General features: G+C 29.5%; 2 protein-coding genes across 4 annotated transcripts; one reads left to right on the top strand and one right to left on the bottom strand.

Annotated features, from left to right (window-relative positions):
- Positions 1–363: 363 nt before the first annotated feature.
- Positions 364–4,184, bottom strand: LOC137808461 (large ribosomal subunit protein mL54). 3 transcript variants are annotated; one of them, XR_011080713.2, is made up of 3 exons: positions 4,046–4,184; positions 834–1,397; positions 364–716 (listed from the first exon to the last, which is right to left on the bottom strand). XR_011080713.2 is itself a non-coding variant. In XM_068609587.1 (2 exons), the coding sequence occupies exon 2, from the start codon at positions 1,386–1,388 to the stop codon at positions 996–998; it is 393 nt and encodes a 130-aa protein (XP_068465688.1). In that variant the 5' UTR covers positions 1,389–1,397; positions 4,046–4,184; the 3' UTR covers positions 718–995. The 3 variants fall into 3 exon arrangements, 2 of the variants coding, with proteins under 2 accessions (XP_068465688.1, XP_068465690.1); XM_068609587.1 differs by lacking the exon at positions 364–716 and having other exon boundaries at positions 718–1,397; XM_068609589.2 differs by lacking the exon at positions 364–716 and having other exon boundaries at positions 718–1,394; positions 4,046–4,171.
- A 3,754-nt stretch (positions 4,185–7,938) lies between these two features.
- On the top strand, positions 7,939–11,411 carry F3H (flavanone 3-hydroxylase). Its single transcript, XM_068609586.1, has 3 exons — positions 7,939–8,586; positions 10,291–10,719; positions 10,817–11,411. Exons 1-3 carry the CDS (start codon positions 8,221–8,223, stop codon positions 11,117–11,119), a joined length of 1,098 nt encoding a protein of 365 aa, XP_068465687.1. The 5' UTR covers positions 7,939–8,220; the 3' UTR covers positions 11,120–11,411.
- Positions 11,412–15,889: the final 4,478 nt, after the last annotated feature.

Below are 15,889 nucleotides of genomic sequence, written 5' to 3'. Positions count from 1 at the left end.
ATCAAGAAGACAAATAATTTTTGAAGTAGACAAAATACCTAAATACAATGTAAAAATTTCCCAAGTTTAATGGGAATTCAAATCCTGAATTGCATATTGAGTGGGAAGGAAAGTAAAACAGATTTTCTTTGCATATAGACAATGCAGTTGAAATTGCTACTTTAAAGTTTGAAGGTTATGCATTAATAATATGGTGAAATCAAATCTTGTATGATGTGACAAAAGGTAAGAAAAGTTTATTGTTCTTATTTTTGGTAATGAGCCTCAGCTCCCTAGGGTACTCGCTGACAAACTAAATAGGCTTTTGCTTTGACTTCGTACACCAAAACTAAACTAAAGGCTTGGTTTATTATACAACAACAATTGAAATAACATTATACGTTTTGATAGAACGGGAGAATGAGATAAAACTCAGTGAGTTTGATAAAGGATTTCTCACGTCTGGTTCACTCCATACACTATGATTATTAGAGCCTAACATCACATGCCAACCACAACAAATCTCATTACATTTCTATCAGAAATGGGTTACCAAGTATGTGATATTTACTTCTACCGGAAAATTCATCCAACGTTTTACCGTGTGATTTTTGAACGAAGGAAAATTGATGTTTGCAACTGCGCAGTCACCACAATTCTGTGTTTGAGTTTGAGGGGAGCGACATTCCTTCGCCCTTTGTATAAGAATCCCCTTGAATCAAGGTTATAACAAATGTCTAGAAAAGAAAAACAAAGCACAGATCAAAATTACGGATAACGTTCTGTTCAATCAACAAATGCAGTCAGATTTAATTTACCAAGCATCCAAGGTAAAAAAAACAGACTAAAAGTACCAGGAAGAAAAGAAACAACAAATGTGCAAAATCATGCAACTCTTGGATTTTGTTCCGTTCAATGATTTGCATCCATGTAAGCCAACTACTCAGAGGAATCCCAGAAGACTGGGAACCACGAAAAATGGAAAAACTCCTAGTTTCTCTTTTTGACCACTGAAATCAGTTCTTTGCCTTCATAGAGTTATTCTCCTTGATCCTTGCCCGGTTATCCAGCTTAACAAAATGTTTTAGATTGTCATAAGATAGTGTTTCAACATTCTTCCTACGCAGTTCACTAAGTGCAGGGCGTTTGTCGAGTAGATGCCACAGCCAGTCAGGGTAGTCTGAATCAGGCAGGATTTTTGGATCAGTTCCTTCCTTCAGAATGTTAGCACCTACAGTTGTGCTTGACTTGATTTCTTTGCTAAGAGTTGATGCCTTGGGTGCATCAGCAGCTCCACCCCCTTTAGATCCTTTCTTTGCTTTACCGGTGGCAAAAGTTCTTTGGCATGCAACCCTAACTGCCTCCTTGGTTGTAATATATCTTATACATCTGGCATGGTTCATTGCCATCACTTTCTTCTGAAAGACAATTTTATTTCAGTTCAGGGTGGAACATTACTGTATAGAAAAATTCAGTATGAATAGTAGTTCTCTTACAATTTAAATTCAACACCTTGATTACTTATTAGAGTTCAGATACCTACTTTATAAATAAGATGCAGAAAGTGTACAACACATAATCTGAACTTCTAATAATACTATCCTAGTGTGTGTTTGATTCAGAGAGGAATAATTGCTTATCTTTCCTAATTATTAAGAGAATAAACACTTATTCTTAAAAAGTAACAGACTAAACATGCTCTTCATTAATAATTGAATAAAATGTAATTTAGGTCCCTCAATTCAGGTCAAAGTTGGTCTTAATCATCGAACTTTAAACACGGGGATTTAGATTATAGTATTTTTCATAATTGGAGAATTTAGTCAATCACTCCAGTGGATGAAGTTTCGTAAAATTTCATCCAGAAATGTTTAAATAACAAATAAATTATTTATTTAATTATTTAATAAAATAAATAATTGAATAACTCTTCTTTATTTCAAAGAAAATTAAACAACATCTCTTTTTAAAAATTAACGGGTTTCATCTATAGTTGTTACCATGTCTCCATTTATGGTTATTCCTGCTGGACCCTACATGTCTATGGATATGAAAAGAAAGTAAAAGAAACAATATCCCCAGACTTAAACAAGTATACCAAATTGGTTTCTGTCACATGAGATAATTTTATTTCAGTCATAATACCACTACAAGGAAGAAATAGTTCCACCTAAGAGTATTTGTTTTTGGATTATTTATTAGTGTAATTATCACGTTTAGTTAACATGTATCAAAACTTCATCTTTATTTGATACATCATGTGTTCCCCCTCTAGCTGGGAATTTTTCTTGCACAAAAACGTCAAGTTAAAATTGCTCAATCTGAAGGAAAAAATAAACAAGAAACTGAGAGATCAAAATGAGGAGAGAAAAAAATCCAAATGTTCACCAGGCAAGTACCACTTCTAGCCCACACTTAACTTCCTCAATACATTATTAAATAATGTGGCTTTGAAAGGTTCAGGTAACTCCTTTCTCCATTATTAATGATGGGTCACCAATTCTTTTTCATGTAACAACTTCTTGTGGTTACCAGTTAGGTTTAAAACATAACAGAGGCAACCAACAATTAGGTATCTGCCAATGAATACACCTAGGGGAAAACCAGCTTCTGTACTTGTGTAAATTTGCATTCAATTGAGTTTAAAACAACAAATTCATGTGAAGCCACCTAATATCAAATGCACCAACCTTATTGACATTGTGATTATGATAAACAACAAATTACTAGTGATGTAGATAATCAAACATAACTCTCCTTCAAACCTGAAATCACTAGTCCCAGTGAAACAACTCTATCCAAATAACGGTTATTTTAGTTGTTGGGCAACCCAAGCCAAACCCCCTACCTCCCCTTCAAAATATAAAAACAGCAAATTCCAACTGGATAGAGCATGAAATTTTCAACATGCAATTCATCTCACATCCACATGAATCAAATACCAGTGCACTCGGCACCAAAAAAATTGACAGCAAGCCCTGGACACCATTCTTCATAAAATTCATGTGCTTCTCACAAATAATATATTCCCAACATAAGATCATTCTACCTTTGAAAAAACAAAAGAAAGCATATCACTTCATTTTTGGCGAATCTAACCCAATAAGGTGAAATATTGATTAACACAGAAAGGCATCTGTACGCATAGTTTTGGTTTGAATAGTGAAATACTATTATCCTGTAAAGGCGATTGAGGAATAAAACAAAGAAAATAACCACAAAGAAAGGAAAGGAGAGACATATGGTTATAGACAGCTACATCTTGCTAATAGAAAATTGCAGGTGCCTTTAAAATGAAAACAAGTTCTTCAGCAGACTTCCCTCCTAAAAGGAACAATCATCAGGTTCACCCCATCCAACATTACATCTACATATTTTTTGCATCGCCATATTTAAAGTGAAAAATGCACAAATCCTTCTCTAGAAGCTCCAGGTTGTTCTGAAAGAGCATTCCAAAAGACTTAAGGTCACTCAGCAGTCACAAGTTACCACAGGGGCACTCAGCACTAAGACCTGTTCTCTACTTAATCCAGACAGTTAGTGCAAGTAACATAATATATCCAAATTAACTGTCCTTGGTTAGTAATTCCAAACAAAATATTATTCCCAATTTCATCAGCTCCAGAAGTAAAATATCTCCCTGGAATTCCACTTCCCAGTTCCCACAATCCACCACAGCTAGAAATTTATTTCTTACAATCATAACCATTAATTAAAATATTAACTTGATTATCCTTCTTTTTCCTATATGTCATCAGAGAAATTTTGTTTCTCGGCACCAGGAAAACACACAGCAAACGTCAAAAATCCTTCACACCCAAACCTACTATAAATTGATTCAAAATCGAAACTCTGAGAAGAATACATTACAGTCACACCACAGAGAATCAAGGTAAAACGAAACTCCAAGGATCGATGACTGGAAATGAGGATATCGTACACAGATCGAAAGAGGTGTACGATGAATCCGAAGCAAATGTAAACCTAACCCTAACCCTAACACATAGTCACATCGAAGTGAATAAATATTAATAAAGCAAAGTCAAAGAGGGATTAAGGGAAGAACCTGAGAGAGTTACGGTGGGAACGGTAGATGAAATAAGCGGTTACGCTATGACAAATATATGGATGATCGGAAACTGAGTTATGTACCGCGCTATTTGCAACAGAGCAGCTGCAAGAAATTTTCTTTTGCTCTCTGTTGGAGTTTACCTTCGTCCTTTTTTCTTTGTTAATTTTTGGTTAATCATAAAAATTACCTTGTCATGTTTTTTAGACCTAAAATCTATATATGAAATTTTTTATGGATCCTATGTATTGCAATGTTATAAAAAATGGCATAAAAATAATCTAATAGTTTGTTGAACTTTATAGATCCTATTTATTAATAACAATTTATCCACGTTATTTTTTAGATGAGTGTGAAATTCAACACAGTAAAATAATAATTCAACCAAAGCAATAAGTAACGGATAATAATTTTTTCAATTTGCAATAATTTGTGAAGAACAAGAATAATGACCGCAACAAAAACACACTGAAAGAAGATACAAAAATTTTAACGTGAAAACTTTCTGAATGTGAGAAGTAAAAATCCCGAGCACAAATAGTCAATCAAGCTCTCCACTATAAATTAAGGTTACAAGAGAGTCTCAAATCACTACACATATTGTGCTCAATAATAAGCTAAATAGCAAGACAACAAAGATTAAACATAGAACAATAAACTAGAAAATTCACAAAAACCGCAGCCTCAAGGTTTGTTCCGATGACTTTTTAACAATTTGAACGGTCTCAGTCTCTGCATGTTCATGTAGAACCCACAATAGAGTCATCTTTTATCATTATGTAACCTATATTTAGGATTTATGTTTTCCAACAACAACATTAATGATGAATCCTTGTTAACCTTTAAAATAGGTAGTGATCAACCATTTGAAGTAATGAAGTGCAAATATCTTTATTGGTATAAATTATGTGTCTCTTTTAATTTCATCAAATAAAAATAAATTATGTTGATATCCTAAAAAATGACCGATAATCATGTCATAAAAAATTTCAACATCTTCATTTTTTGAGATAATATGACTTTTTAAACAATATAACATGCATTCCATATATGAAATTCAAATTTGGGATTTTTTTTTATTAAATCCTCTCATTCTCAATACATTGGTAGTTCATGGGAGCACTTTTAACATATCATCAAGATTTATAGGTTTAATCTCATATCTTATGCGTACGAGATATTCTGCAAAATTGTTTGTAATGGTTGCATGTTTTGTTGTAAATGCAATACATTCGTGTTATTTCATAGGAGACTCAACAATACATGCATAAATTATGCCTTTGTACCTTTTTAAATAACAAACAATACTTGATGAACATTTTCTCCTAATATCGTCACTTTTCCCCAAAATGGAGCATGACAATTTAGAATAATAGAATAATGTTCGATTTAATGCCTCCAAATCAATTTCTTTAGTCATGAGTGTTTTATCCTAAATAATTGTTGTTGTTTATGTTAGTAACTTGTTGTTTACTTATTGAACAAAAGAAATCCGTCTCTACATTAATATGAAAATATACAATTTAGTCACCGTATAATGTGGTAAAAAGATATTTAACTTATTACTTATGGTCTATAAAAAAACATATTTGACTTTGCTTATAATTAATTAGATCTAAAATGGTATTCAAAGCAATCAAATCATTATTCAATTTGTGTACATTGTCAAACTATCTATATTAATATTAATAGCTCTTATTGTATGATTCTTTCTACTAGAGTATTCTCAAACGTATCCGAAAATCGAGATCCTTAATTGTTTGACCATACTAAATAAAAAGGTCATTTAAAGCCCTCAATAAAATATTAGTTAAGTCAACGTCCATAAAAACACATGTGTTTTTATATAACATTAACAAATGGGATTTCTCTCTGATGAATACAATTTTTTACTATTTTACGTGTTGAGTGTATTTGTTTTCTTATATTAAAATAATAGTAATAAAAAGACTATCTCCAAAATAAATAAAATCTACCGACATAAAATTATAAAAATTATATATATATATATATTAATTACCTTTTATGATTTTTTTATAATTTAATAATATTTTTTATTTTAATAATTATCTATACCATTATATTTAGTAAGTTTCTTGGTGTCATCGTTTAATTCAACAATTTTATCCTCTAATAAATAAAGATAATGATTTTATTCATTTAATAAAATAAAAATGTGTCTATTATGTTCTATGCGCATGTGTCAAATTATTATCCTCTTAACAAATTAGTATACTCTTAACATCAAACGAATCCAATCAAAGCAAATTGTGTCATTTTAACAAAATTAGATTTGAGGGAAAAAAAAATTATGACACAACATTGAATAACTATAACAAATATTTGAACCGAATGTGGTATTCAATCTAAATATTTTATTTTATTTTATTTTGATTATATATATTGGTTCTGCAATATCAACTTACACTAGTATAGTTATAAATTTCATTATGAAAACCAACTATGTACTAATTATTTTTTAATTTAACAGCTAAAACTAATTATTCATTGGAAATATTAAATGTGTTAGAGTTTATTTTTTCCAATATGATAAGGTTAACTTTGTTTGAAACGATTCTTCTAAACCGGATTAATGTCTTACTCAATAATAATACTAAAAATGGTTATACTCATCTTTTAATTCTTGATGCAAATCAGAGCACGCTTCATCCACTTTTTTCCCCATCACAACTTACTTAACACAAGGAACAACTTATATAACTGGAACAAATTGCACAACTTAACTTAACACCATAATCATGCATTTTTTTCTTTGCACTAAAACTCTTGAGACCAAAATTGTACGACATTCAAATTTAAAGCATAAAATTTTTTTTAAAAAAAACTTGACTTTTATGTACACGCTTATGATTATTTTTCAAAGATGCTTGAAATAGCTAGTACACTAATCGGTGTAGTATTTGAAAGATTTAATTCAATTATGTCAAAATATTATGCTAATTAATCATGGAATTTATGTCACGAAAAAAAAGTTGATCAACAATAAACTGATTTGTCGACAGCACGTAACAGCGGGTGGTTCTAGAATATATATACTAGTAATTTCTTTATAATAATTTTTTGTATATACATAAAGTAAAGAGAGGAAAATAAAAGAATTATAATTATGATAAGTTTAGATATATTTTAAATAAAGAGAGTAATAATAATTTATTTTTGAGATTTGTTTGGTTTATAAGTTAGTTATATCTAATTATTCAAATAAAATTTGAATTTGTTGGGGGATTGCATTAGCAGGTAAAACCTATACAGCATAGTGTCAGTATAATTTCTAAAATGTAAGACACGTAGACACAAATTTATATATTATATAATTATAAATTATATAAATTGGCAATAAAGATTTATGTACATAAGTATGTTCCAAATTTTTTTTAGCAGAAAGATGTTTTTCATGATACAATAAGTTTGAGTTTTTAAAAAATTAATGTATTTTTCATTTTTAAAATTGTGTTAGAACCGTGTTAGAATTGTCAGAAATCCAATAAATATTTTTTGAATTGGACACTTAATGGATACTTATCCTATAAGTGTCATACGAGTGTCGATGTTCGATACATGTATCTGACACCGACACGCCATTTTAAAGGAGTGTTCAAACTTCACAGGTTAAAACTAATTAAGAATTCAAAAATTACATAAAACTAAGTTTTGTTGAACCTCGACCCATTTAAAATATAGTTATTACAACACATTTATTTATTTCTGTCACACACAACTATCCTATATCAATAATAATACTGGGATTATGGAATTATTTAATAAATTATGAATTTATTTTTAATTATGTTACGTGTGTGTAATAGTAACTTGAATAGTAATCTTCGGGTTAGCAGTTTTCACACCCTTACCGATCTGGATCTGACTCCGAGTTACGAGCTTGAAGGGATAAAAGAAGTGCAGAGAGTTAGGTAAGAACGTGAGAGAGACTTAAATAGAAGAGGCTAATAAATAAGGAGAAAGCGTAGGAAAGAAAGAAAGAGGAGTAAGTAGGAGCTACCACTCTACGTGGCCATGCTCTTTAACACAACACCACCCAATCTTCCAATATTCTACCAATCCTTCAACACTCTGCATTCTATTTAACCTTCTCAACTCCCACAAACTCCTCAGTCCCACACCGCTCAACACACCAAACTCATTTCACCATCATGGCTCCCACACCCAAGACTCTCACGTACCTCGCGCAGGAGAAGACGCTGGAATCCAGCTTCGTCAGGGACGAGGACGAGCGCCCCAAGGTTGCCTACAACCACTTCAGCGACCAGATCCCCGTTATTTCTCTCGCCGGAATCGACGACGTCCATGGCCGCAGAGGGAGCATTTGCCAGAAAATCGTCCAGGCTTGCGAGGATTGGGGTATTTTTCAGGTTGTTGATCACGGCGTCGATCAGAAACTCGTCTCCGAAATGACTCGTCTCGCCACCCAGTTCTTCGCTTTGCCGCCGGAGGAGAAGCTTCGCTTCGACATGTCCGGTGGCAAAAAGGGTGGCTTCATTGTCTCCAGCCATCTCCAAGTAACATTCATTCTTCATTGTTTTCCATTTTTTAACCTTTTTTTTCCCTTAAACATGCAAACTTTTTATTTTTTCTTTATAAATTATTTATTTTAATATCTCAAATCGAAATTATAAGAGAAATGATATATTCACAACATGTTCTACTATATAACTTCTAATTGATGATATAAAAAAATATTTTTGTAATTTCATAAAAAAAATTAAAATTTTTAACAAAGAGAAAGAGTTATATATTGAAACAAGATTATCAATATATATTTTTTAATTATAAAAATTAAAATAAATTCTCTCTACGTATATAATAAGAAGAATTTGAAAGAAATGATATTTAAATGTAAAAAAAACCTTCTGTTTGGCGCATAGAAAAATTATGAACTAATACTTTATTTAGATTTGATAATGGAAGGTGAGTGAAAACAAAATGAAAATGAATGAAAAGTATATATTATTACTAATTTATTTTATTATTTTAATAGTATTGTTTAATTATTTATTGTTGTTATAATAAAATAATATTAATAAGATGTTTATGATATAATTGATAAATATCAATAATTATATAACACTTTTTCATAAACATAAAAAATGAAAAGACTTTTATAATTTTGAAAATAATTTGAAAGTGATTGTCAAAAAAACTTATTTCTTATTTGTTGAGAGGTTACCATTTTTCAAGATATATTGGTTGAAAATTTCACATTATTTATGCAAATACAAATATTTCATAATATATAACTTATTAATAGTCTAAGGTTGAGTTAAAGTTGGATTTTTCTTCTTAATAGCAAAACTCAATTTATAAGCAAATTCTATAAAATAAGTCAATTTTATAAAATTAAAATAGTTTAAAATTCATTTCTTAATAAATTATATTTAAACTTTTTGTTTGTATAAGCTCTTTTTAGTTCATTTTTATTTTGAATATTTTGCAACTTCTCCATATACCACATACTGAATTACACTTTTTATAAGAAGGGAAAAATGGATATAGAAAGTATTTTCAGACAAGAGGATTGATGGTGTAGGAATAATTTTATTGGTAACATTAATTGATCATTTAAGTGCCAATAACCAGCCATTATGGCCCTTTTAATTATTAGATAGAAAATGATACTAATTGCCGTTATAAACACTTTAATTGTATTAATTTAGTTTGGGTAACCTAAACTTAGGCTTAGGCACAAAACAGAAAAGTTGGAGCTAAATCCACCATTCATTTTCTTGTCCATGTGTACCATGCACTGCCATGGAAAATTTTTGTGCTCATTTATTTTTGTTTTTGTTTGCTCCTAAAATGCAAACACCTACCAAATGTTTATCTTGCGTTACTCTTTGTCCTTGCATGTGTTTTCAAGATTGTGGAAAATTTTTGTTTGACACTTCAAACAGCCACTTTGACCGGTACTTATAATAATATAATAATATTTTAAACTAAAAGATAACATAAAAATAATTCAAATATTAGTTTATTAAGATTTTGACTTTTTTACACGATTCTCAATATAATTATTTTAATATTTTTTATATTATGTAATTTAAAAATTATTTTTTATTATATTTATTTTTAAATCCATCATATCAAAAAATTAAATAACTCTAGAAAAGTTGTCAAATATCATTTTACATGTATTTATCGTTGAAAGTTTGAATATTCAGCTTGGTTTGAAAATGAACGATGTGGGGTTTTTTTGGACATGTCAGGGAGAGTCGGTGCAGGACTGGAGAGAGATTGTGACATACTTTTCGTACCCGAAGAAAGAAAGGGACTATTCGCGGTGGCCGGACACACCAGAAGGGTGGAGAGCGGTGACTGAGGAATACAGTGAGAAGCTGATGGGGCTGGCATGCAAATTGTTGGAAGTATTGTCTGAGGCAATGGGGTTAGAGAAGGAGGCTTTGACCAATGCATGTGTTGATATGGACCAGAAGGTTGTGGTGAACTACTACCCCAAATGCCCTCAACCTGACCTCACTCTCGGTCTCAAACGCCACACTGATCCTGGCACCATCACCTTGCTGCTTCAGGACCAAGTCGGTGGACTTCAGGCCACCAGAGACAATGGTAAAACCTGGATCACTGTTCAGCCTGTCGAGGGTGCTTTTGTTGTCAATCTTGGCGACCATGGTCACGTGAGTACTAATCATTCATTTCATTTTATATACATCAATATACGATTACATCAATCTTAAAAAAAAACATTGATATCGTTCTTGCATATGTATGCAGTTTGTGAGCAATGGAAGGTTTAAGAATGCTGATCACCAAGCAGTGGTGAACTCGAACCACAGCCGTTTGTCGATAGCCACGTTTCAGAACCCAGCACCAAATGCAACTGTGTACCCTTTGAAGGTGAGGGAGGGAGAGAAGCCTGTGCTGGAGGAACCCATCACTTTTGCTGAAATGTACAGGAAGAAAATGAGCAAGGATCTTGAGATTGCAAGGATGAAGAAGCTGGCTAAGGAAAAGCAATTGCAGGACCTTGAGAAGGCAAAGTTGGAGACCAAGCCTTTGAAGCAAATTCTTGCTTAATCAGTCTTCAAACATACATAAATAATTATCATTTCCCACTAGTTTGGTGCTTTGTGTTTTTAGTTTGAACTTGTCTTTGAACCCTAGCTAGGATCCTCCTGATATCTACATGCAAATAAGTGGCACTGCCTTATTGGTTCCATGATGGTCTATCATTGCACTCACACCACCTTATTTGAGCAGAGGATTTAAATATGTAATTCATTTTGAAATCACTACTTTGCTAAGTAGATTCTCTATTGTAAAACCAGCATTGTGATATTCCAAGTAAAACTGAATTCGATTTTTTAAATTTGAGTTATATTTGAAACTAAATTTTTCATTAAAAATATCAATTAACTATTTGAGTAGAGATTTTATTAAGAAAATTGTTAGATACACATAGGACATTATAAACATATTGTAATCATACATACGCATTAATTATAGAAAAAGTGCAAACATAAAATATTCTTTAGTAATATCTTAATATAATGACACCAAAATTAATTTGAAAGGCATTTTGTGTCTTTATTGAGAAAATGTGTTAATAAGATGTTTTTTTAATCCACGGGTTGTCTTCAAGGGACCCATGTAAAATAAAACCGAAATTATGAAAGTACCCGAAAATTCTGTAGTGAATTGAGCCACACTTAATAAATATTTGCTTATTTTACTTAAATAATGTCCAAAAAATAATCACCAGATTTTGGGACTGAACATTCAGCATGTATATATTACTATTGATTAAAATATTTAATTTCTGTAAAGATAGTCGAGTGTTGGGTTGCTCGGTTTCTACTTCCTTTTAAAACGAACTTTTCTTTTATTATTTTATTTTTCGTTCTCGTAATCTTTAGGTAGGTTTCTATCTCACTTGAAGACAGGGAATTTCTATCTCACTGAATGCCCCTACCTACTAATAATCGAAAGAGACGGAGACCACAGCTTGATACGAGTACGAACTATACCACAAGCCTATAAGCGTCGAGAGCCTAGGGTTTAGGGTTTAGGGTTTAGGGTTTAGGGTTTAGGGTTTAGGATTATATTTGTAAAAAGACACTCCTGTCGTTCAAGTAAGAATTCGATATTTGACACTCGACACTATTAATATTATGTAATGACATACCTGATTCTTGTAATTTGTGTCTATTTATATGACTATCATTGACCATTTGTTATTAGATTAGATTAGGGAGTTGAATCATGCTTAGAAGTGCATTACCTAGTGTTTGATCTTTGATTAATTTCATTAATCCTATTTAGGCGTAATGATTTTGGTGATGTCGATCGACGAGTCATGATCTCAGTCGTCCGGATCGTAACAGTACACTTAACAACATTCTATGTTTTATAAAATATTTTTTCATTTTCATTTCTCTAAAATTTAAAATCATTTTAAAATTATAATATTAATTTTATGAAAAAAAAAATTATAAATCTTAAGAATATTTTGAAGTATCTCAAGCTAATATTTTATCACAATATTTAAATCTTAAATTTAAATAGACTATGAAAATAGTAGATATGTAAACCGCTTGAATCTCAACCGTTCACTCTACCTAACTCTCCATGTCCCCATGCTTATTTGTAAGGTACTAGTTAATAAAAACAAATTTATATTATATGAAAATATAAAAAATAATATATTATTTTTTATAAGTAAAATAAGCTTCTATATCCGTATAATAATGAGCATAAAATCTAATGGTAGAAAAGACGTGTGAGTAGACACTATAAAACATACGTTATATTTTCTGAATTTTTCGTTTTTATTTTCCCTTTTTAATCAACATTCAATTCTTGAATTGATTGTCTTATTTCTTTTTCGTTTTTTACATTCCATAGTTATATGAATATGTGTTTTGATACTTTAATATGTTAATTTTAAATGTTAAAGTATTTTGATACTTCATTAAATAATATTTTATAATAAACACTAAAGAGAGAAGACTTTATTTTACAATTTTATAATTTGATTTTTGCTTTGAAAATATTTATGAAACTAATTCATCAATATATTAAATCAAAAGATGATGACAAAATTAATATTTTGTTCCAGATAAATCAAAAATATTAAAATTAATTACATTATAAAAAAATATTTTTTACATATATTTTTTTATACAAAAACTGGAATAAAAATAAAATAAAATAACGTAGAAGTATACAATTTAAGTAATTAAAAATTAAAAAAAAGTGAAATAAAAAAATGAAAATAAAATAAATTAAAGAAAGATAATAGTTATCATTAAAATTTGTCTTAAATAATTTGTAATAAATAGTAAAAATATATAATTACTTATCAATTTATTTTTAGACTCTAAATTGAAAAATGAAAGTCGATGATTTAAATACTTTTTTATAAATAATTAATTTTAAAAAAAATTGGTAAAATATATATGGTAAAGATTTTTTTTTATATTTTTTATTATTTATGTATTGTAAGTATTATATTTTGTTTGATAAATTAAATTTTAATTTTAATTTTTTAATTTTGTAAAACTTGTTTATCTATTTTAAAATAATATTTTTTTAAAAAGCATATAAATTAGACAAAATTTGAATATTTTTTAAGAAAATATAAATATATTTTATTATATAATTTTTAAATATATATATATATATATATTAATTATGATGTTATCTGAAATTTATCCTTGCAAAATAAAATCTTAAAAATAATTTGTAATGAATAGTAAAAAATATATAATTATTTGTCTAAAATTAATTTTAGACATTAAGTTTAAAAAATTATATCTGATGATTGAAATACTTCTTATATAAGTATATTTTTTTATAAATCTTAAGAGTATTTTGAAGTATCTCAAACTAATATTTTTATCACAATATGGTATATTTAAATCTTAAATTTAAATATAAATAGTCTATGAAAATAGTAGATACGGAATTGCTTGAATCTCCACCGTTCATTGTACCTAACTCTCCATGTCCCACGCACCCCTCAAATTCTAATATCTAAAGGTCTGCTTAATTATTTGTAAGGTATGGGTGTCCCATATGACTTATTTAGAGTGATCTTTCAAGTTTTATTTAAACTTTTAAAAAAATTCATTTAATTAAATAAATTAGATTTTTTTACTTACGATTTTTTTATTATGGTAGGCCAGTATGTTTGTTTATTTAATTATAATAAAATTAATATATAGATTATAATTTTACATCTAATATTTTCATAAATTCAATATTTCATATCATAGAAAATGGATTATTATGGTTGAGTTCATGAACCACTTGAACTATTAAAAATTTGACCAAACTCTAGGTTTTATCCACTTTCTTTGCACATATTAATTTAAATTGATCCTTTTATAATTCATATTTCAATAGTATTGACAGAAAATGCCTTAAACAGTTGGATAATGATAAAGAAATTTATTAAGTATTCATGCCAAGTCAACTGCATCATTAACACCAAGTTTCACTAATCCATAGATGATAAAGCACGCATATCAATGAGCAAAAAGAACACCATAAATATGCCATGGATGACTTAACTAAGGCATGAGCCCAAGCACATGCTTTAGAAAAAAGATTGAGAAGAAGAGTAAAAGAAGTGGCTTGAAACCGACAAAGTAAGTGGCTAAGAACTTTGACGGGGATTTCTCAATTGTGATTAAATTATAGGTTATAATATCACATCACAATTTGAAATGTTCTAATTTGTACTTCATTAATGGAAACATAATTTATAATTTATTATAATTTAAAAATAATGTTATTAAGTGATATTTTTTTATTAGTGCATGTGTCTCAATTGAGGTTCTTTTATCATTGGGGGTTATTTTTTTCCTTTTTATCAAAATGGGGTTCGTTTAAAAAAAAATACAAAAATGGGGCAAGTCGTGCCAACTTGACACGACTTCATATGTGGAAGTTGTGCTAAATTGACACGACTTTGACACGTCAACCTGAAGTCGTGCTAATTTGGCACGACTTTGTCAACGTCATATTTTTTTATATATATATATTTTTAAAATAAATATATATATTATAATTATTTAATTATAATTAGAATTATAAGTTATGTAATATTTGAAATTAAATTGATAAATAATTTTTTTTACGAATGAATAAATACATAGGTAAAGAAAATTAGGAAATTAATAATCAAACTTGGAATTGAATTTTATTATTAAACCTGTCTGTGCGAACAATTGTTTCTATTGTGACATTCAGTTCTATAATGTGAACATCTTTTTAGCTTATTTGAATTGAATTATCCACAAAAATAATTCTCTATTTATTTTCAAATAGCACTTCTCAAATAAATATATTACGTTACCGTCAATCATGATCCATATACGATTATCTAATTTTTTTATTGCTTAAAACTAACACCCTTGAAAAATTATGTATCAAATTAATTTAAAATATTACATAACTCACTACTCAATATAAAAAAATGACGTGGACAAAGTCGTGCCAAATTGGCACGACTTTAGGTTGACGTGGCAGTTTCAGGTTGATGTGTCAAAGTCGTACCAATTTGACACGACTTCTGCATATGAAGTCGTGCCAAGTTGGCACGACTTGTCCTATTTTTGTATTTTTTTTTAAACGAATCCCATTTTGGTAAAAAAGCAAAACAAAAGCCCACTGTGGGAAAAAAACCGTCAATTGAAGACTTTGTGATGGAATTATCAAAAAGAGTTGTACAAAACTTTTTTGTGTACATGTCTTGACTTAAAATCGTAATGATGTTTAGAGTCGTAATGGGGTTTACAAGCATCGTGTGCATGTCTCAGCTCAAAGTCATAATGAGGTGTA

This window comes from Phaseolus vulgaris, chromosome 3 (genome assembly GCF_051622355.1).
Source record: "Phaseolus vulgaris cultivar YP4 chromosome 3, ASM5162235v1, whole genome shotgun sequence".
NCBI lineage: Eukaryota > Viridiplantae > Streptophyta > Magnoliopsida > Fabales > Fabaceae > Phaseolus > Phaseolus vulgaris.
Note: the sequence above shows the minus strand (reverse complement) of the source record. Positions and strands in the feature narration are given on the sequence as shown.

Excerpts from the sequence above, each read along its gene's own strand:
- LOC137808461 (XM_068609587.1), bottom strand. The coding sequence starts at position 1,388 with ATGGCAATGAACCATGCCAGATGTATAAGATATATTACAACCAAGGAG.
- F3H (XM_068609586.1), top strand. The coding sequence starts at position 8,221 with ATGGCTCCCACACCCAAGACTCTCACGTACCTCGCGCAGGAGAAGACG. Across the intron at positions 8,587-10,290 it reads TTGTCTCCAGCCATCTCCAA|GGAGAGTCGGTGCAGGACTG; the intron begins GTAACATTCATT and ends TGGACATGTCAG. Across the intron at positions 10,720-10,816 it reads ATCTTGGCGACCATGGTCAC|TTTGTGAGCAATGGAAGGTT; the intron begins GTGAGTACTAAT and ends ATATGTATGCAG.